The 21,205-nt window shown below is 37.6% G+C and overlaps 1 protein-coding gene and 1 non-coding gene across 8 annotated transcripts in view; both read left to right on the forward strand.

Moving 5' to 3' along the window:
• The window catches only part of Tut4 (terminal uridylyl transferase 4), a 113,976-nt gene that overhangs the window by 17,108 nt on the left and 75,663 nt on the right, over nucleotides 1–21,205 (forward strand). For all 7 annotated transcript variants that reach the window (XM_028888620.2, XM_028888627.2, XM_037202790.1 and 4 more), the window contains exons 2-5: nucleotides 4,252–5,127; nucleotides 13,638–13,801; nucleotides 18,336–18,452; nucleotides 20,758–20,935. In XM_028888620.2, coding sequence (XP_028744453.1) covers nucleotides 4,344–5,127; nucleotides 13,638–13,801; nucleotides 18,336–18,452; nucleotides 20,758–20,935 — 1,243 coding nt within the window. In that variant the 5' untranslated portion in view covers nucleotides 4,252–4,343. The remainder of the gene's footprint in view (nucleotides 1–4,251; nucleotides 5,128–13,637; nucleotides 13,802–18,335; nucleotides 18,453–20,757; nucleotides 20,936–21,205) is intronic.
• LOC114707761 lies at nucleotides 1,670–1,798 on the forward strand. Its single transcript, XR_003736706.1, has one exon. It is a non-coding gene; the product is annotated as a small nucleolar RNA SNORA40 (small nucleolar RNA).

Raw genomic sequence — 21,205 nt, forward strand, 5'->3', positions numbered from 1 at the left:
AAAGAAAGTCATAAACCAACACACCTTTTTTGTCGGAAACAGCAGATCAGGTGGATTACAGTAAAGCAGGGAACTTGTGCTATAGCCATCAGATGCTCTCTGATGATATTTAGCCTGTTGGTGGTAGCACTAAGCTTGGGATCTCTGTACATTCTGATAGTCATAAGGCTGTTAGGTCAAACAGAACTGGGCTATTAAGGGGACTAAAAGTAGTCAGAAATTTGGCTCTCTCAAGTCATGAACTTCTAATTCAGTTTGTCTTGGAGAATCTTTAACACAGGTGCAACTTTTTTTTTTTTTTCCTGGAAATTTCAGTTCTTATCAATAGGATGCCATCTACAAATCATTAAAGACTAATAGAATACCACTAGAAAACTTTTTGGTTATTAGATGACGTAAAATAAAACTTTAAAAATATAGCCTATTTTGCTTATTTTCATTTTTTCACATGTATTTTGTATGTGTGTCAATCTTTGTGTGGGGGGGCATGCATGAACATGTGGAGGTCAGAGAGTATACCTTCTACTGTGTGAGCACTAGGGCCTGAACTCAAGTCGTTGGACTTGGCAGCAAACTCCCTAATCAGCTGTGCCACCTCATTGGCTCCTTATTTTTCTTTGTAAAATAAGACATGCCAGTTTTTGTAAGATTTTAGGAAGAGCCATTTATTTAGGCAACTTAAAAAATTTTATTTTTGTATGTGTGTGGTAGGTGGGTATGTGCATGTGAATATGGGTGCCCATAGGTACCAGAGCTTTTGGATCCTTTGGCACTGGAATTGTAGGTGATTGTGAGCCAGCTGACTTAGGTTCTGGGAATTGAAGTTTGGTCCTCTGCATGAACAGTACATTCTCTTAATCTCTGAGTCATGTCTCCAGCCCTTGGCAACCTTTTTTTTTTTTTTTTTTTTTTTTTTTAACAGTTGTATAGAACATCAAGAATAGGAAAAGCAAAATGTGTTTATGAAACAAATGCAAAAACATAAAACCCAGGAATAAAAGCATTTTTTTACAATTGTAAATTATTGTAGATTTGCCAGAAAATACTAAAAAAGAAGTTTAAGAGCTGGCGAAATGGTTCAAAGGGTAAACGTACTTGCCATGTAAGCCTAGTGAACTGAGTTTGATCCTTGGAATTCACATACAGAGGAAGAGAAAGGTTTGACTCCATAGAGTTGTCCTCTGACCTCCACCTGCACACCTGCATGGGTGTGCCCCCAACACACAAATACAAATATATTTAAGGAGATTTATTAATTTTTTTGTGTATGAGTCTTTTGCCTGTGTGTGTGTGTCTGGTGTGCCCAGTGTGCCTAGAGGCCAGGAGTGGGTGATGGATCCTCAGGGATTGGAGTTACAGACAGTTAGTTGTGAGCCACCATGTGAGTTCTGGGAATTCATTCTGGGTCTTCTGAAAAGCAGCTTGTTGCTGTTGTTTTTTGTTTTGTTTGTTTGTTTGTTTGTTTATTTATTTATTTATTTATTTATTTATTTATTTATTTATTTATTTCTGAGACAGGGTCTCATGTATCTGTCCAGGTACTCATTCTGGAAGCCAGGCTGGCCTTGATCTCATAGATACATCTGCCTCTGTCCCCCTAGCACTGGGTACAGCTAGTGCTCTTAACAGCTGAGCCCTCTCTCTAGTTCCAGAACCTAATACATTTAAAAACAAAGGTAGGTGTTTTTATTCAGCTGGTGGACAAAGGCTTGAAAGACAGGTGCAAAAATAAAGCATCTTGTGTAACCAATAACTCATTTTTTAGTTATGAGTTTTGGCACATACAAGAGGAAATATGATCACTTAGAATGATGGTGATGATAACGAGGCTTATCTTGAACATGAGTTATGGAGTTGAAGTCTTATAGTGAATGGATGTTCATTTCAATGTAGTATTGGCATATTCTACAGAGCCATAGTATTCCTAAATGTGATATTTTAGGAAGGAGTATAATCTGAATTTATTCTTGTTAAGAGAAGTATGAGGTGTCAGTAAATGAGAAGCAAATCTATTCTAAAACAGTTCCTAACGTAAATTGTTACAAGAAATTGGATGTCAAAGATCTCTAGTGAAGAACTTTGAGATTGTAATTATGTCTGTCCTTAATTCATGAAAGATAAAAGAATAAGAATAATTATGGGTATTGATAGTATAATTGGATCAGGCATTAGTTCTTTGAGAAAGGGCTTTCTTGAGACTTGAACTTAAGCCTCTTTAGTGGACAGTGAATTAATTAATGACATGAGAAGTTTCTTAAAGAAAAACTTGACTTTACAATAAAAATTAAATGACAATAATAGTAGTTTAGACTGAAATCAAAGCAGAACATATAGAGGACTTTTCTTTTTTTTATTTTTTTATTTTCTCGAGACAGGGTCTCTCTGTGTAACCACTGTGGCTGTCCTGGAACTCGCTCATGTAGTCGAACTCACAGAGATCCACCTGCCTCTGCCTCCCAAGAGCTGGGATTAAAAGCGTGCGCCACTACTGCCCAGTCATATATAGAGAGGACTTTGCTACAAATTAGAAGTCCAGTTCTAAGTCCAGTTCTGGGTGGGTAGGGTGCTTTAATGTAAACATACCTACACTAAAGTTTTATTTTTTGTGTACATAGTTTTGCATATATACAGTTGCAAATAAATTGACTCATGTTCTGAGCTTTTTGTTTTGGATAATACTTTTGTGTTTTATGATGAATTCTTATATGAATAGACATGCTTGTCCTGGTTTAATAATTTAGTAAGTCCTGATTTAATAATTTAGTAATATTACCTAGTAAAAATCAAAGATAATACATTTTAATTCCCAGTAATTTGCCTTTGTTGATAGAAGGCTCTAGTTTTTATTCATATATTAATCTTAGCCAAGCATATTGAGCAAGGTGAAGAATTGTTTTGTTTTTTTTTTAAATTTCTAGCCAGGCGGTGGTGGCCCATGCCTTTAATCCCAGCACTCCGGAGGCAGAGGCAGGGGGATCTCTGTGAGTTCGAGGCCAGCCTGGGCACAGAGCTACATAAAAACCCTGTCTTGAAAAACCAAAACCAAAACAAAAAAAACCCAAGCAAACAATTTCTATATAAAGTATTTCTGATATACAAATACTATAACAGAATGCAACACTTTTTACCATGTATATAGTCTTGTAAATTTAATGTTTTTTCATCAGTGTAATTGTTCCTATTAATATTTTTGAAAAGAGAAAAATGGGCTCTTAATGTTTTTAGTATTTTTTTTTTTTTACTGTCACTTTCTTGGGTTCACAGCAAAATTGAGCAGAAAACAGAGTTCCCACATATTCCTTGTACTCACATGTTCATAGCCTCCCCTTACCATTAACACTTGGCACTAGGGTGATAAATTTATTACAACTGATGACTCTACACCAACACTATTATCTCCCAAAGTCCATAGTTTTCAGCAGCTTTTGTACTTTGTGGTGTTCATTATTTAGGTTTTAGGAAATATATAATAACAATTTAAAGGTTATTTACTTGAATTCGTTTACACTTCTTTTTACTTCAGGGATGATTCTCATGTTTAGAGAATTGAGTAGGTTGTGGTATAAACAGGCGTATTCAGGATGAAATCATGTGGGTGTAAGACTTTTAATGCTGAGGATTTTATAACTTTCCTTATAGTGCATAGAGATTGAAATTCTGCAGCTCTTCAGTTTTCCATTTCTTTATAATGATGGAGGCATATTATTTCAGGCTTGCTCTTTCTTTCTCTCAATCTGTCTCTCTCCTTCCTTCTTTCCTTCCTTCCTTCCTTCTTCCTCCCCCCCCCTCACCCCCGTCCTGGAACTTGCTCTGTAAACCAGGCTGGCCTCAAACTCTAAGAGTGCTGGGATTAAAAGTGTGTGCCACCATTGCCTGGCCAGGTTTTTTTTGTGTGTGTGTGTGCAAATATTTACTCATTTATTAGTGGAAATTCTCATTAAGCAATAGAAAGTAACTTTGTTTTTGTAAAAAGTCCCTTTGTGTATGTGTGGGGTGTTTTGTTTTTTGGGACAGACTGATTCTTGGGCGGCTTTGAACTAGGTGTGTAGACTAGGCTGGCCTGAAGCTCACAGAGATCTGCCTACCCCTGACTTTTGATAAATGAGGATTTAAGCCCTTTCCATATAGCTTTCTGAAAAATGTTTCTTTAGTTTTGAGAACAAATTTTGAGTTTTTTTAATTGACTAATGACTAAAAGTGTTTCTGCATTTTAAATAACAAATTTTCCGTTTTTATTTTTAAACCCTATAGTTTGCTTGCCTAAACTAGATTTGGAGCAGTTCATATACCCGAGATCTGCCATTTTACAGTATCACAATTGGAAAGAACCAGATTTTCAAATAATGGAAGAGCCCAAGACTTCTAAAAGCGAAAATCATGAACCAAAGAAGAATATTATTTGTGAAGAAAGCAAAGCAGTTAAAATTATAACTAATCAAACCTTGAAGCCTAGAAATGATAAGTCCGTGACCGAAATTGGGACCAGCTCTTTGAATAGAAATAGTAGTAAAAAAACCAAGCAAAATGATATTTGTATAGAAAAAACAGAAGTTAAATCATGTAAAGTAAATGCTGCCAGTGTTCCAGGCCCTAAAGATTTGGGGTTAGTACTTCGAGATCAAAGTCATTGCAAAGTGAAAAAGATACCAAATTCACCCATGAAAGCCCAGAAGGGATGTTCACAGGCAAAAGCAGAAAAAGCACCTAGTTTACAAGCAAAGGCAGAAAAATCACCAAAGTCACCTAATTTACCAGTAAAGGCAGAAAAAATACCCTGTACAACAGCAGCAGCAACAACAGAAAAAGCACTTAATTCACAGAAGAAAGAAGAAAATATACCCACTTCTCAGATGAAATTACAAACGACACCCAGCTCACCTTTAGAACCAGAAAATGCACCTAGTTTACTGTTGAAAGAAAACATGAAACAGACAGAATCTCAAGAGACTGGGGAAAAACTTACAAGCTCCTTTGTTTCTGTGGACAAAAGGAATAGTGAAGCTCTACAGGGAGAAAAATCCACCCTGGAAAACTTACTGCCATCTCAGAAGCAGCAGACACGGACAGATAATATTGGTGATTCTGATGATAGTGCTTCAGGAATTGAAGATACATCAGATGATTTGAGTAAGTAGAAATGCATATGGTGTTTTCCACAAGTTAACTTTTGGGCAGGATTTTCTTGTTAATGTTCTGTAGGTTATTTCTGGTTTAGCTACATTAATTTCAAAAAGCTGAAAACAAAGAAAAAACCTTTATTATTTATTTATTTTGTGGTAAAAGTCTGTGCACATATGAATTTAGTGGATGTTTGTGAATACATATACTCTTACTTATTTACTGATAGTAGGGCTCTGTCTTACCCTCATGTATACTGGACAAGGACAAGTGTTCTATCACTGGGCTACACCTTTGGCCTTGGACACTTACTTAGTTTTTTTTAAATGGTCTCATTGTTTAGATGAGGCTGGCTTTGAACTATGTAACTCAAACTTGCATGGAACTCTTGTTTCACAACTTTTAAAATTTTTATTATTATTTTGCTTTGTTTTGTTCTCTATGTAGTCCTGGCTGTCATGGAACTCATTATGTAGAGTAGCCTTTGAACACAACAGAGATCTACCTGCCTCTACCTCCCAAGTGCTGGGATTAAAGGTGTGCACCACCATCACCTGGCTTTTAAAATTATTTTTAATTAGCTGGGCGTGGTGGCGCACGCCTTTAATCCCAGCACTCGGGAGGCAGAGCCAGGCGGATCTCTGTGAGTTCGAGGCCAGCCTGGGCTACCTAGTGAGCTCCAGGAAAGGCGCAAAGCTACACAGAGAAACCCTGTCTCGAAAACCAAAAAAAAAAAAAAAAAAAATTAATTATGTGCATGTATGTATGTAGGTGTGTGTTCATGTGTTTGTGTGTTTGTTCAGAGGCCAATGGTGTTGGATCTCCTGGAGCTAGACTTACAGATGGTTGTGAATCACTTGATGTGGGTACTGGGATTTGAACCTGGTTTCTCTGGAAGAGCATTATGTGATCTTAACTGCTGAGCCATCTTTCTAGCCCTCTCTTTGAACTCTTTTTTTTTTTAAATAATTTATTCATTTGGATTTTATGTACATTGGTGTTTTGCCCACATGTATGTCTATGTGAGGGTGTTGGATCCTCCAGAACAGGGGTTACAGACAGTTGTGAGCTGCCATGTGGTTGGGAATTGAACCTGGGTCCTTTGGAAGAGAAGCCAGGGCTCTTAACTGCTGAGCCATCTCTCCAGCCCCTCATCTTGAACTCTTACTCCTCCTATCTCAGATAGTCTCAGAAGTGCTGGGGTTACATGAATTTACCACTATACCTAGCACCCCAGTCTTTAAAAAATGATTTTGGTAATATATTCTCATTTATTCAATAAATAGGTATATATTGGGTTCCTATTTGTGGTCCAGTCATGTGTTTACAGTTGAAAACCCAAACCAAATCTAACTCCAGATCTCAAGAAAGCTTCCTATTTGATGTTACAAAACTGATTTTCAGTGGCAAAAACTTGAGTTGAGAATGTACATGATTTAATTTTGTTATTTGTCTTTTAGATTGGGTAACTACATTATTAAGTGTGGGCTGATTATGAATGAGATACAGTATTGATTAGAGCAGAAATTTGAGGGCATGATAAAATTGAGGGCATAAAATGAAGCGGCTTTTTAGAAGACATTCAAGAGATCAAAGATAGTTCTATGATAAGGTTTTCTATTTTATTTCTTTTTAAAAATATTTTTGGCTTCAGTGTACCAGATTTTTTGTTAGGAGTTAAAGTGGAAGCAGAGATTGATTAAGATATATACTGTTAACATTTACTTGAACTACTACTGTAAAATATTTTTGTTCATTGTGCTCTTGAGTTTTATTTGTATATGTGCGTGTACACTCATTCATTCATTCATTTTTAAAGAGAATGTTCTGTGATGCTCAGGAACTTGCTTTGTAGACAAGGCTACCTCTCATCTCCTGAGTGCTGGGATTTTAGGCATGGTCACCACATCCAAGTTTTACTTATTTCTATTTAAAAAAATGTTTTGTCTGGCTGTGGTGGTCATTTCTTTTCAATACCAGCACTAAGGAGAAAGAGGCAGATGGATCACTAAGTTTGAGGCCAGCCTGATTTAAAATAGAGTTCCAGGACAGCCAGGGCTACATAATAAGACCTTGTCTCAAAAATATTTTTCAAATTATATTTTATCTATAGGCATAAGCTACCATGCTTAGCTTTGTTTTACTTTCATTTAATTGTCCAAGTATATGCATGGTAGGATGCTCAGCTCTCTTGTCTTTTTTTTTTCTTTAATTTTATTTTGTTTAAATTAGTGATTTGTGAGGAGGCAGTCTTATTTTCTGTTATTTCCATGGCTGGAGAATAAAGTTTACCTTGATATAAAGATAAAAATAAACTGATTGGGGCTGGGAATGTAACTCACCTGGTAGAACAGCTGTCTAGCATACATAAAGCCCTGGATTTGGTCACTAGCAACTCCTCAAAAAGAAAATTAATGTTTTATTGTCATAGTTTGTGAAACATTGATTAAAATGTTCAGAAATAAGGCTGGCAAGTTGTTTCAGCAGTTAATGGCACTTGCCACTAAGTCTGATGACCTGAATTTGATCCCTGGAACTCCCATGAGGGAGGGAGAGAACTAACTCCCTGAAGTTGTCCTTTGACCTGCACACACTTGCCCCCCCCCCCAATTTCTTTTTCAGAAATCACTACCTTTTCATTTCTGATAGAATACAGGTGATGGTTTATGTCTTAGTCATTGTTCTGTTGCTGTAAAGAGATACCATGACCAAGGTAATTCTTACAAAAGAAAGCATTTAATTGGACCTTGCTTATAGTTTCACAGGTTTAGTACATTGTCATGAAGGGGAGCATGGTGGCACACAGACAGGCATGGTGCTGAAGAAGTAACTTAGAGTTCCACATATGGATCCACAGGCAGCAGAAAAGACAGACTCTGAGCTTAGAATGGGATTTTTGAAACCTCAAAGCCCACCCTCTAGTGACACACTTCCTCCAACAAGGCCACACCTCCTAATCCTTTAAAGTAGTTCCATTCCCTGGTGACCAAGTATTCAAGTCTTTGAGCCTATGGGCACATACTGATCCAAACCACTGAAGTTTAGAAATAGACATTTTTTTTTTTTTTTTTTTTTCCAAGACAGGGTTTCTCTGTGTAGCTTTGCGCCTTTTCCTGGAACTCACTTGGTAGCCCAGGCTGGCCTTGAACTCACAGAGATCCGCCTGCCTCTGCCTCCCAAGTGCTGGGATTAAAGGCGTGCGCCACCACCGCCCGGCCGAAATAGACTTTTTTTAAAAAAAGGTTTGTTTGTTTGTTTGTTTATTATACAGTGTTCTGTCTGCAGGCCAGAAGAGGGCACCAGATCTCATTACAGATGGTTGTGAGCCACCATGTGGTTGCTGGGAATTGAACTCGGGACCTCTGGAAGAGCAGTCAGTGCTCTTAACAGCTGAGCCATCTTTTCAGCCCCTAGAAATAGACTTTTAAAACATTAATAGAATTGTCTTTTTGTATATGGGAGCAAATAGTTGAAGCAAACAGGTGAATGAGCCAAGTGATTATTTGGGGGAGAATGTTCTTGATCTGAGCTTATCAAACTTAATATTCAAGATGAGGATATAGCTCAGTGGTAGAGAATTTTTGTAGCATGAGGGGTGCTCTGGATTCAATCTCAAGCACCAGGCCCACCTCCAAAAACAAAAAACAAAACAGAGCTTTACTCTAGATATACAGGTAGCTTACACCTGTAATATCAACATTTGGGAAGATGAGGTAGGAGGATTGTTGTTGAGTTCTATGCCAGCCTAGACAACAGAGTAAGACTCTCCTTTACAATAACAATCGTATTGTCCCCTCCTCCCAAAGCCACTAACAAACAAAAGTTAAATTTCAGTATGCATGCGAGTCTCCTGGGAATCATTAGAATGGAGTTTTTTAGGCTCATTCTCAGAGTTTTGATTTAGAATATGTAGGGAGTGGCCTAAGATACTGAACTTCTAACAGGTTTCTGGATGCTGCTGCTGGCATGGGGTTGGGGATGGGGATGGGGGTGGGTAGGTGGTTAGGACCAATCTTTTGACTATCATACTTGAAGTCAATCATTTAAAGAAAAATGCACATCCATATCACCTTTCATTGTGTTTGCAGTGTAATGACTAGGAGTCAGACAATGTCATTCACATGTTTTAGTGGTTAACCACACATTACAGTAAAAACTAGTGTTAGTTAGAGTGAGTGATAGGGTACTATATGATGTGACACTCCTACTTCTGCCCTCATTCATTTTCTTGTTAACTTTTCTCTCTCTCTCTCTCTCTCTCTCTCTCTCTCTCTCTCTCTCTCTCTCTCTCTCTCTGTTCTAGTTATGTAGTTTTCTTGCCTTTTCTCTAAAGGCAAATGGCCACCTAAGGAAGGACCTTTGCATTTGCTTTTTCCTCTATGAATACTTGTCCCCTAGATAACCATATAGCTGGCTCTTTTAACCTTTTTTTTTTTTTCAAAAACTCATTCATTCTTTTTTTTTTTTTTAAGATTTATTTATTATGTATACAGAAGAGGGTGCCAGACCACATGGTTGTGAGCCACCATGTGGTTGCTGGGGATTGAACTCAGGACCTCTGGAAGAGCAACCAGTGATTTTAACCTCTGAGCCATCTTGCCAGCCCCCCTGTTTTTTATTTAAATTTATTATAGTATATGTATGATATGTGTATATAGGTGGAGGTGTATCACATGGTATGTAGCAATCAGAGGACAACTTTATGGATTCCATCTTTCTAACTTTAGGTGGGTTTTGAGGATGGAACTCATGTTGCTAGGCATGCATGGCAAGTACTTGATCCTCACTGATCCTTCCTTTTCTTTCTTCTTTTTTTTTTTCCAAGACAGGTTTTCTCTGTATAACAACCCTGGCTGTCCTGGAACTCGCTTTATAGACCAGGCTGGCCTTGAACCTCACAGAGAGTGCTAGGATTAAAGGCATATATCACCACAAGACCAGAAGTTACCCTTTTTAGTATATTTATAGTCACACAGATATCACCATTATTTAATTCCTTCTTTTCTTTTTTTTTTTTTTTTTTTTTTTTTGGTGGGTGGTGTTTTTTTGAAACAGAGTTTCTCTGTGTATCTCTGGCTGTCCTGAAACTCACTCTGTAGACTAGGCTGGCCTCAAACTCACAGAGATTTGCTTACCTCTGCCTGCCTCCCAAGTGCTGGTATTAAAGACTTAACACCACCTTATTTTCAATCATGCCTCCAGGAAACACTGTATATATTGGTATTCATTGTTTATTACCATCTTCTATTCACTGCCAACTATTAATCATATAAACATTCATATACAAGACTTTATATGGATAGGCATTTTCTATACTTCTTGTTTATAAGTATAGTCACATTTATCAAATTCTTGCAATCTGTGGAACATAGTTTGGGGCAATTTGCCTAGTATTTATTTTAATGTCGATTCTAGAAAATGAAATTATTTATTTATTTAGTGTATGGATGTGTGCCTGCTTGAGTTTTTGTGCACCATGTGCCTGAAGGTACCTGTGGAGTTCAGAGGGTATCAGATCCCTTGGAAATTGAGTAAGCTGGTGTGGGTGCTGGTAACCAAACCTGAGTTTTCTGCAAGAGCTGTTAAGTGCTCTTAACCATCGAGCCATTTTTCCACCCCTATTTTATGTTTAGTTTTATATATGTCTGTGTGCATATGAGTGTGGGTACCTAAGGAAGTCAGAGGCCTTTGATCTCTTTAAACTGGCATTATAGGTGGTTGTGAGTTGCCCAGTGTGGGTATTGGGAATTAAAACCTGGTCCTCTGGAAGAGCAGTACATGCCCTGTTTTTGACTTAGGGTCTCACTATGTAGCCTTGGCTCTCTTGGAATTTGCTATGTAGACCTACCTAGCTGGCCTCGAACTTGTAGAGATCCACCTGTTTCTTCCTCTTGAACTCTGTTATTAAATGTGTGCTCCACCAGGCCCTGTCCTATTTCCTTCTTTTAAAAAGTGCTATATAGCCAGGAATTGTGGCAGTGCCTTTCTTTGCAGCACTTGAGAGGCAGAGGTAGGTGAATCTCTCAGTTTGAGGCCAGCCTGATCTACAGAGGAGTTCCAGGATAGCTAGGGCTACACAGAGAAACCCTGTCTAGGTTAAAAAAAAAAAAAAAAGTACTATGTAGTCTTTTTCAATTATTGTGATAGAAATGATAATTTTATGGGATTTGCTATTGTTAGTTGATAGTCATGTAGGGGAAGTTATACATTTTTTTTTAAAAGGGGGTTGTGTTGTTACATTGTCTTGTTACTGATCTTTTTCATGAACTATAGAAATAAACTAGATTTTGTTTTTCATAGTTCCATAATAAAAGTCACTAAAAATTTCCCAAATATTAAGAGATAATTCCACATACCACATAGTGCATCAGTGTTTGCCTGCCACTTAGCACTAACTATGCAAGTGCTGATGTTGTACTCAGAGGGCAGAAGCAGGTGGGTCTCTGCATTCAAGCAGCCTGGGGCTAAATAGTGTGAGCTTTCCTTATTCTCTTTTAAAATAGAAATAGTTTTATATGTGTGGGTGTTTTGTCTGCCTGTATGGCTGTGCATCACATGTGTGCCTGGTGCCTGTGGAGGCTGGAAAAAAGGGTTTCAGATCCTTAGGAACTGGAATTACAGGCAGTGTGAGCTGCCATGTGGGTGCTGGAAATTGATCCTGGGACCTCTAGAAGAGCAGCCAGTTTTTTTTTTTTTTTTTTTTTTTTTTTTTTTTTTTTTTTTTTTTTAACTGATAAGCCCTCTCTTTAGTCCCAAGAGACCATTTCTTAGGGAAAAACCAAGGCACTTTTCTTACCTAGTAACATTTGAATATTTGTGTTTTTATAGCAGTCTTTAAAAAAAAGATGTATTGCCGGGCGGTGGTGGCGCACGCCTTTAATCCCAGCACTTGGGAGGCAGAGGCAGGTGGATCTCTGTGAGTTTGAGGCCAGCCTGGTCTACAGAGTGAGTTCCAGGAAAGGCACAAAACTACACAGAGAAACCCTGTCTCAAAAAACCAAAAAAAAAAATTTATTGAGCCTGGTAGTGGCTCAACCAAGCAGATCTCTGAGTTTGAGGCCAGCTAGGTCTACAAAGTGAGTTCCAGGACAGGGGGCTAGGTAGAGACATTGTCTCAAAACAAACAAATATATAAATAAACAAACAGATTTATTGTAATTTTATGTGTATATATCTTTTGCCTGTGTGTATGTCTGTGCACCATGTATGTGCATTGCCCCCAAAGACCAGCATCCTCTGCAGCTAAAGTTGCAGACTGTTAGTTGCCATGTGGGTGCTTGGGAACTAAACCTGAGTCTACAAGAGTAACAATTCCTCTTAACCACTGAGCTCTCTCCACTCCCCTTCTTATAACATTCTTATTTAAGAGTTTGCTTTTTATTCTAGACAGTCCTATGCCCTTTGGTAGGAAATGTACCACTTCTAAATACGATTTCTTCTTTGTTTAGAAAATAAGAGCTTTAATATTTTAAAACACACATGCATGCATGCAAGCTCTCTCTGTCCCTACCTCCCTGAAAATCAACTAACCAAAGGTGGGATTGACTGTCAGGACTTCTCTATAAATTAAGTAGTTGACTTTCGAATATGATTGAGGTATTTATTGACCATGCACTGTTTAAAATTTTAAAAAATTATTTTGTGTTTATGTGTGTTTGCCTGCGTGTACGTCTGTGTATCTTTTTTTATTTTTTATTTTTATTTATTTATTTATTTATTTGCCTGATGTGGATGGAGGCGAGAAGGCATTAGATCCCCTTGGGACAGGAGTTACAGATAGTTGTAAACTGTCATGTAGGTGTTGATGCTTTTTCTTTTTCCTTTGTGACAGAGTCTTTATCTGTAGCCCTGTCTATACAGACTCACTGTGTAGACCAAGTTGGCCTTGAACTCAGCTCTACCTGTTTCTGCCTACCTATTGCTGAGATTGAAGAGGTATACCATCATGCCCACCTACCACCAATGCACTTAATTGCTAAGCCATCTGTCTCTTCAGTCCCTTAGCACTGCTTTCTAAAAAATGTTACATTTATTCATTTATTGTATGTTTGGGTGTGCACATGGCATTTGTGGAGACCAGAGGACATTTTGTGGGAGTATATTTTCTTTTGCCATATGAATCCTGGGGATTGAACTCAGGTCATCAGGCTTAGTGTCAATTATCCTTACTCGCTAAGTTATCTCATGAGCTCACCATGCATATATCATATATATATATATTTTTTAACATACTCTAATAACTTGTACAACCAAGTTAATATAAGGAAAGAATTCCCCCATAGTTAAATGTTTTTTAAATTTAAAATTTTTAGTGATAATAACTGATATTTGTTCTTGTTTTGTTTGTTGAGACAAGATTTCTCTGTGTAGCCCTGGCTGTCCTGGAACTCACTCTGTAGACCAGGATGGCTTTGAACTCAGAGATCTGCCTGTCTCTGCCTCCTGAGTGCTGGGATTAAAAGTATGCTCAACCACTGCCAACATGATGATAACTGATTTAATGCTTGCTTCTTTTGTAGGTAAAATGAAGAGTGAAGAATCTAATAAAGAAAATTCTTCTGAGATGGACTATTTAGAAAATGCCACTGTGATAGATGAATCCACATTGACACCTGAGCAGAGGCTAGGCTTGAAACAAGCAGAAGAACGCCTAGAAAGAGATCACATCTTTCGACTTGAAAAAGTATGCTATGTTATGTTAGTTATCGAGGGAGGAGTTGTATGCTTTATAACTTTTTCCAGAGTGTAACAGTTCATGTTTCTTTTGGAGACAGGTATTACTATGTAGTCTTAGCTGGCCTGGAACTTACTATGTAGGTCAGGCAGGCCACAAGAGATCTACCCACCTCTGCCTTCTTAGTGCTAAGATGAAAAGCATGCCACCACACCTGATATAAGTTGACTTTTAGTTATTGTAGGCATTAGCAACCTATGACCGGCCCCCTTCTGTAGTTGGAGTTTTCTCCAGTCCCGCTCAGACCCTCAGCCACTCAGACCCAAATAAACACACAGATGCTTATATTATTTAAACTGTTTGACCTATTGGCTCAGGCTTCTTGCTATTTAGTTCTTATTTCTTAAATTAACCCATTCCTATTAATCTATAAGTTGCCATGTGGCTTGTGGCTTCCTGGTATTTTACATCTCACTTGTCATGGTAGTGGATTTTGTCAGCGTCTCCTAACTCAGCCTTCTACCTCCCAGAATTCTCTCTCCTTATCCTGCCTACACTGTACTTCCTGCCTGGCTACTGGTCAACCAGCATTTTATTTATCAACCAAATCAGAGCAACACACATTTACAGCATACAGAAAGGCAATTCCAGCACTTCCCCTTTTCATTTTTTCAAAAAGGTTTTGACTTTAACATAGTAAAATTGCATATAACAGAACAATTATCAAGGAAGAATTATAGTTACAATATCTAGTTTATTTATACTATCTAATCTATTTGTATTTGGCAAAATTAAAAGAGATAATTCTATCCTATATTTGTGAGTCTAAGGTTTTATATGTAACTTATTTTTTTATCATAGCTAAAATTATTATAATTATCTAGTTTTCAACTACATCAAAGACCTCAGAAGGATATAATATTACCTGAGAAACAGGAGAAGGACATAAGCAACTTTTGGGAGTCTTGCAAGAGTAGACAGAGATAGCTGGCAGCCTGGACAGTCATCCAAAGTTCCTCTATAAAGTTGGGGATCTGTCTTCAGCCCCACAGGCCTAGAGTCTCTCAGTAACTTCTCTCTGTGTCCTGTAGAATGTCTGGCAGTTTCCTCTGTGAAGCAGAAACCTGAAGGATCATTTTGCCAAGCAAAGTTCACTGGTCACCTTCCTATGGGTCCTGCATGTCCAGTCGATGCAATCAGTCCAGGCCAGAACAGTTTCTTGCCCAAATGGCTATTTTATGCCAAGAAGAAGATAAACTCCATATGGAGTATCTTCAGTGCCCATCCTCCTCTCTGAAGTAAATCGGTACTGCCAGGAGCACCCTTCCCCTTGTTTTGTTTGAATATGGCAAAATACATATAACCTCCCCCTTTTTTATAAACAGTTACTAGGATACAGCTGTGCTCATTTTCTTAATATAGTCTATGGCTGCTTCCATGCTGTGATGACAGAGTAGACTAGATACCAGAGAGATGACATGGCCTGCATAAAATATTTCTATTTTCTTTCCTTTCCCCTTCCCTTGCCTTTCATTTTTCCTTTCTTATTTCTACACATGTTCCATCTACTAACATTTTATATCATTGATTTCATTTCTCTCTTGGTGACCTCATCAGTAGTGTTCATGGTTTTATTAGATATTAGCTATATATATTTTCAGTTCCTAAATCCAACTTTTACTACCCTGCCACTTTTGTTACCTCTTTTCTGGATTATTGCAATATGGTAATGATTATGAATGAGTCTTTTCTCTCTTATGCTTAGAAAACAAATGATTCTTTTAAAATGCAGATTAGATCTGTATATAATGGTGAATGCCTTTAATTTTTTTTTTTTTTCATTATGGTTTGTGTACATGAGTACAGTACATGTGGGAGGCCAGTAGAGGGAATTGGAGTCCCTGGAGCTGGAGTTACAGGTACTTGTGAGCTATCTGTCTTAGATGCTAGGAACCCATCCCAGGTCCTCTGAAAGAGCAGCTGGCACTCTTAATTACTGAGCCGCTTTCCCAGCCCTGTGTGGTGGTTCATGCCTTTAATCCCATCTCTCAGGAGTTGAAAGTAGGAAAGTCAGGAGTTTAAGATCATCCACAGCTACATAATAAGTTGGAGGACAACCTGAGACACTTGTGACTTTGTATTAAAAAAAAAAAAAAGCCACCATACTTTTAATCCAAGGAGGCAGGTACAGGAGGATCTCTGAGTTCAAGACCAGCCTGTTCTGTATAGTGAGTTCTAGACCAGCCAGGACACACAGTGAAACCCTGTCTCAACAAGAACAAAAATATTAGGTGGGAGCATGTTTTTTTTTTTTTTTTTTCCTATTTTATTTTTGAAATGGAGTCTTATTTTTATAGCTCTGGCTGGCCTGGAACTCACCATATAGACTGTGCTCGCCTCAGATTCATAGAGGTCTATTGCCTCAGCCTCCCATTCACTAGGATTAAAGGCTTGTGCTATCATGCCCAATTTAACATAAATATTTTTAGATAGTTAAGCTTTCCCTTACATGTCCTATAGGCTTTCTCTTATACTTAGAATGAAAACAGGAATCCTTAGGACTTTGTGATCTGGCCCAGTTACTAGTCATACTAGTGTTTTTATAATGTATTAATCAAAAATTTTGTTCTCGTGACAGTACCCAAGAAAAAGGGGAAAAACATATATTTTAGCTTAAAATTTCAGAGATTACAGTTCTTTATCACAGAGAGGATGTGGTGAAGGAGAGCAGCTCACATTGTAGCCCCCACTCCTCAACCCATTCAATTTACTTAATCTTTTGGGTGCTTTCCAAATAAGTCGTTGACAACATTAACAGTCACAATTTTATTCCTTATGACTTGACATTGAAATATGTCTTGAACTGTACTATGTAGTTTCATAAATATTTTAGTTATATTCTTGGCTCAGGACCTTAGTTTCTTTCTTTGCATGAAGTCTAGTACATGGCTCAGATATCTTAGAACAGCCAATCCTATACTGCCTTTAAGTCGCTGTATAAAAAGGACTTTAAGTAGTGACCATGTTTTAAATATTTTTAAGAACACTTGCTATCCTTACAAAGGACCTGAGTTTGGTTCCTAGCACCTACATTGTGGCTCACAACTTCTTTAGCTCTAGTTCTAGAGGATCATGACCCCCTTTTCTGGGGCCACTGAACACATGAGGCACACTTAAATACTTATAAGCAAAATGCTCACACACATAAAATACAAATAAATAAAAATATTCCCAGGTGAGAGAACCCTTTTGTCAGGAGTTGCACTGAACATTGAAAATGAATCTGAAACAAAATACTAAGTATTACTGAAGTTTTAATGTAAGGCAATAGAGACAGTGCTTTGAAACCAGCATCTATTGATTCTATTGATTGTTTTTATTAATTTTTTATTGTAAAAGATTGTTGGCTTTGGATTAGATATGCATGAACTGAAATTCATTATCTCCTGCTCAGTATTATTGAAGCCCTGTGAAGTCCCAAGCTCCATGGTTTTCAAATCTATAAAATGAAAATATTATTAATCTTCCTGGATTATTAAGAATTAAAATGACAATTTACATATGATGCATCTAGCATAGTGTCTGGTACCTAGCGAGCACTTAGTAATTATTGTTTTATTATTTTGAGAAAACACATATGTAGCTGAAGTTTTCCTGGTTCTGCCTGGCCCATGGCCAGGACAAATCTCTCTCACCTACCAGTCCCACAGCCAAGTAAACACACAGAGATTTATATTACTTATAAACTGTATGGCCATGGCAGACTTCTTGTTATCTAGTTCTTCTATCTTAAATTAACCCATTTCTATTAATCTATACCTTGTTTAGGTACTGGTCACTTACTAAACACATGAAAAAGTCAGCTGTCTCTTGAGTTTTAGGTACTGGTTACTTACTAAACACATGAAAAAGTCAGCTGTCTCTTGAGTTTTAGGTACTGGTTACTTACTAAACACATGAAAAAGTCAGCTGTCTCTTGAGTTTTAGGTACTGGTTACTTACTAAGCACATGAAAAAGTCAGCTGTCTCTTGAGTTTTAGGTACTGGTTACTTTACTAAGCACATGAAAAAGTCAGCTGTCTCTTGAGTTTTAGGTACTGGTTACTTACTAAACACATGAAAAAGTCAGCTGTCTCTTTGAGTTTTAGGTACTGGTTACTTACTAAGCACATGAAAAAGTCAGCTGTCTCTTTTGAGTTTTAGGTACTGGTTACTTACTAAGCACATGAAAAAGTCAGCTGTCTCTTGAGTTTTAGGTACTGTTCACTTACTAAGCACATGAAAAAGTCAGCTATCTCTTGAGTTTTAGGTACTGGTTACTTACTAAACACATATTCTTCCGTGCTTGTTTGTTTCCTTTGTTGTGGTGTTGGGGTGTCTGACCTGAGCCTAGCACATGGTAGGTATATGTTCTACCACTCAGCTATGTCAGCAGCTCCTCAGGACCTATTTTGGCCTGTTACAGTTAGTCAGATTATTCACTTATATAGTCTGTCATTTATTTGTTTACTGAGAAAGTGTATTTTTAAATTTGTTTCTTCAGCGATCACCAGAATATACCAATTGCCGTTATCTATGCAAACTTTGCTTAATTCACATTGAGAACATCCAAGGAGCACATAAACATATAAAAGAAAAGCGACATAAGAAAAATATTTTGGTAAGTTACCTCTCTTAAATATCTTGACTCTTTGAACTGTAAAAGTGTATTAGGTAATTTTTAAACTTATAAATCTAATAATAAGGCGTGAAGTAACTGAAATGATAGCCTTGAAAAGATGTGATTAACTTCCTTATCTCCAGTGGTTAGAAGGAACCTTCTAGGACCAGTTTGATGATGCTAAGGAAAATTGATTCATAAAATAAAAACTGTCAGGTACAGTTTGTCCATCTTGCAGCAGCAGCAGCAGCAGCCAGCAGGCAACGGCTCCATACTGCCACCTACAGTAGCCTGAGTCCCCTTAATCTTTTAAGGGACATCTGCTCAGGTGAAACTGGATCCTTGGCTTCAACTCAGAAAGGAATTCCAGGACAGTCAGTGTAAAGCAGAGTTGTGATTTATTAAAAGACACTTTGCACACGCGTCTCTGTGTGTAGGGGGGTGAACGTGCTTGCACTTGTACCGAGGCCTTGGGAAAACTGGGTGTCATGCTTTATCAGTCTCTACCTTATTCCTTTGAGATAAGGTCTTGCACTGAAACTGGAGTTATTCCTGCAAGCCAAGAAGTCTTAACATTCTTCCTGTCTCCTTTGGTGTGCTCAACTATGCTTAGCTTTTTACATCGGTGTTGGGAGCTGAACTTTCTGAACTTAGGTCTTCATGCTTACCAAGTTTTCTTACCCACTAAGCTATCTTTCTAGCCCCCAAAGACATTTTTATTTTGAGAATTCTTTCACGTCTACTATTATTTGTTTTGTGTACATGGGCACACATGCCATAGTACACTTGTGTACTTGCTATTTTAACGTAAAATAGCTATATATGAGAGAAATATTATCTCTGCAGTCTTCACAGCAAACATTTAATGTGCTGGAATTTTGACTTCTCACTAAGACGCTTCAACTGGACTCTGAGATGAGGTACTTTTTCCACCTCCCATATCCCCATCATTTACCCTGTCTTTCTACCTTAACTCACATACAGGGTATTTATTGTCCGATTGCTAGATGTAGGTAGTGGTGAATGAGGTAGTCATGGTTCCTGTTCTTAGAGTTCCTAATAATTGATGAATAGGGGTTTTTTAAGTACAATAAGTCTTATTAGAGGGAGAAATTTGCTAAGGAAATAAAAGGATATTTTACTTGGTCTAGAACAGGGAAGTTTCTCTGGAAAGTGACCTTTGAGCTGAACTTTGAAATAGTAGTTTAAAAAGCTAAAAGTGAGTGTGGTACATTAAAACCTCATAAAGAAAGGTTTCTAGACAAGAGTGGACAAGGTGTGTAAAGACGTGAGTGAATCCAGTAAGAGGGAAGGAAAGAACTAGAAAGAAAATGGCATGACATGAAGCTGGAGAAGTATAGAACACAGAATTTCTAAGTATATTGATATAGTAACTATTTAATTTTTTCTCAAAAATTGTAATACTACTAATATATGGTCTTAAGTCTCGGCTCAGATAATGTCTCTGAGAAGAATCCTCTCACCTGATCTTCCATAGTCCTCTGGGTTGTAGTCCTTCTCTGTTTCCATAGAGGTTTTGCATGGTTTGATTGTTTAAAAAAAAGTATATAAATATTCTATATACTTTGTGTATGTGTTAGGGAGTATTCTTTTGACCATTTGTCTTGATGCTGCCTGTGTTGATTAGATACGACTGATGGCTTTTCTGGTTTACCTTAGATAGCTGTCTTTGCTGCTACAGAATTGTGAGCCAACTGTTGAACCTCTGTGTTAGCTTAGATATAGATTTTCACAATTTATACCAATAGTACAGTAGAACAATTTTTAAAATGTTATGTTCTTCTTGTAAAATGGTTATCTATTTATTTAATTATTAGTGAGTAAGTAAGTGTATAATGGGTTCCTGTGGGAGCTAGCAGAGACCAGGAGAGGGCTTCAGGTCCCCTGGAGCTTGAGTTATGTAGGTAGTTGTGAGCCACTGGATGTGGGGGCTGGGAACTGAAATGGGATCCTTCACAAAAGCAGTCCACACTCTTAACTTCTGAGCTCTCTCTCCAGTTCCAGTAGAGCAGATTTTAAAAAATTAATCACTTGATTTAATTATAATTTCAGAAAATTCCTTTTAATTATTAAGAAAAAAACCTTACTAGTAAACTCCCTTGCTGTACCTTTTATTCCTTGAATCCTGTGTCCTAAAAGCAGAAGTATTTCTTTGCTTCACTTATTACATGTTTTATTTATCATGTTTAGAAGGTGAATATTTGTTACTTCTATTCTTCTTTCTTAAATATTAAGGACATTAAAATTGAAACTTTGTTATTGTTGTGAAACATTCTATTAACAGGAAAAACAGGAAGAAAGTGAACTGCGATCTCTTCCATCTCCTTCCCCTGCTCACCTGGCTGCTTTAAGTATTGCAGTTGTTGAATTAGCAAAAGAACAAGGAATAACAGATGATGACCTCAGAGTCCGCCAGGACATTGTGGAGGAAATGTCAAAGGTTATAATGACATACTTACCAGGTACAGAACCATTTTACATACTTAATTATTAGAGTCACAGAGTTTTCCCTTGCTTTCTCTCGAACTAGGGTAAATTTCTTAATGTATATCTTTTTGTTTGGTTGTTTGATTTCTCTCTGTAATAGCCCTGGCTGCCCTGGAATTTACATTAGAGACAAGACTGGCCTCCAGCTCACAGAGATACACCTGCTTCTGCCTCCCAAGAGCCACCACTGCTCAGCTCTTTTTTTGTTTCTTAAACGTAGACAGATTTGAGTGTCTTAGGAATGA

Source organism: Peromyscus leucopus, chromosome 2 (assembly GCF_004664715.2).
Source record: "Peromyscus leucopus breed LL Stock chromosome 2, UCI_PerLeu_2.1, whole genome shotgun sequence".
NCBI classification, from domain to species: Eukaryota; Metazoa; Chordata; class Mammalia; order Rodentia; family Cricetidae; genus Peromyscus; species Peromyscus leucopus.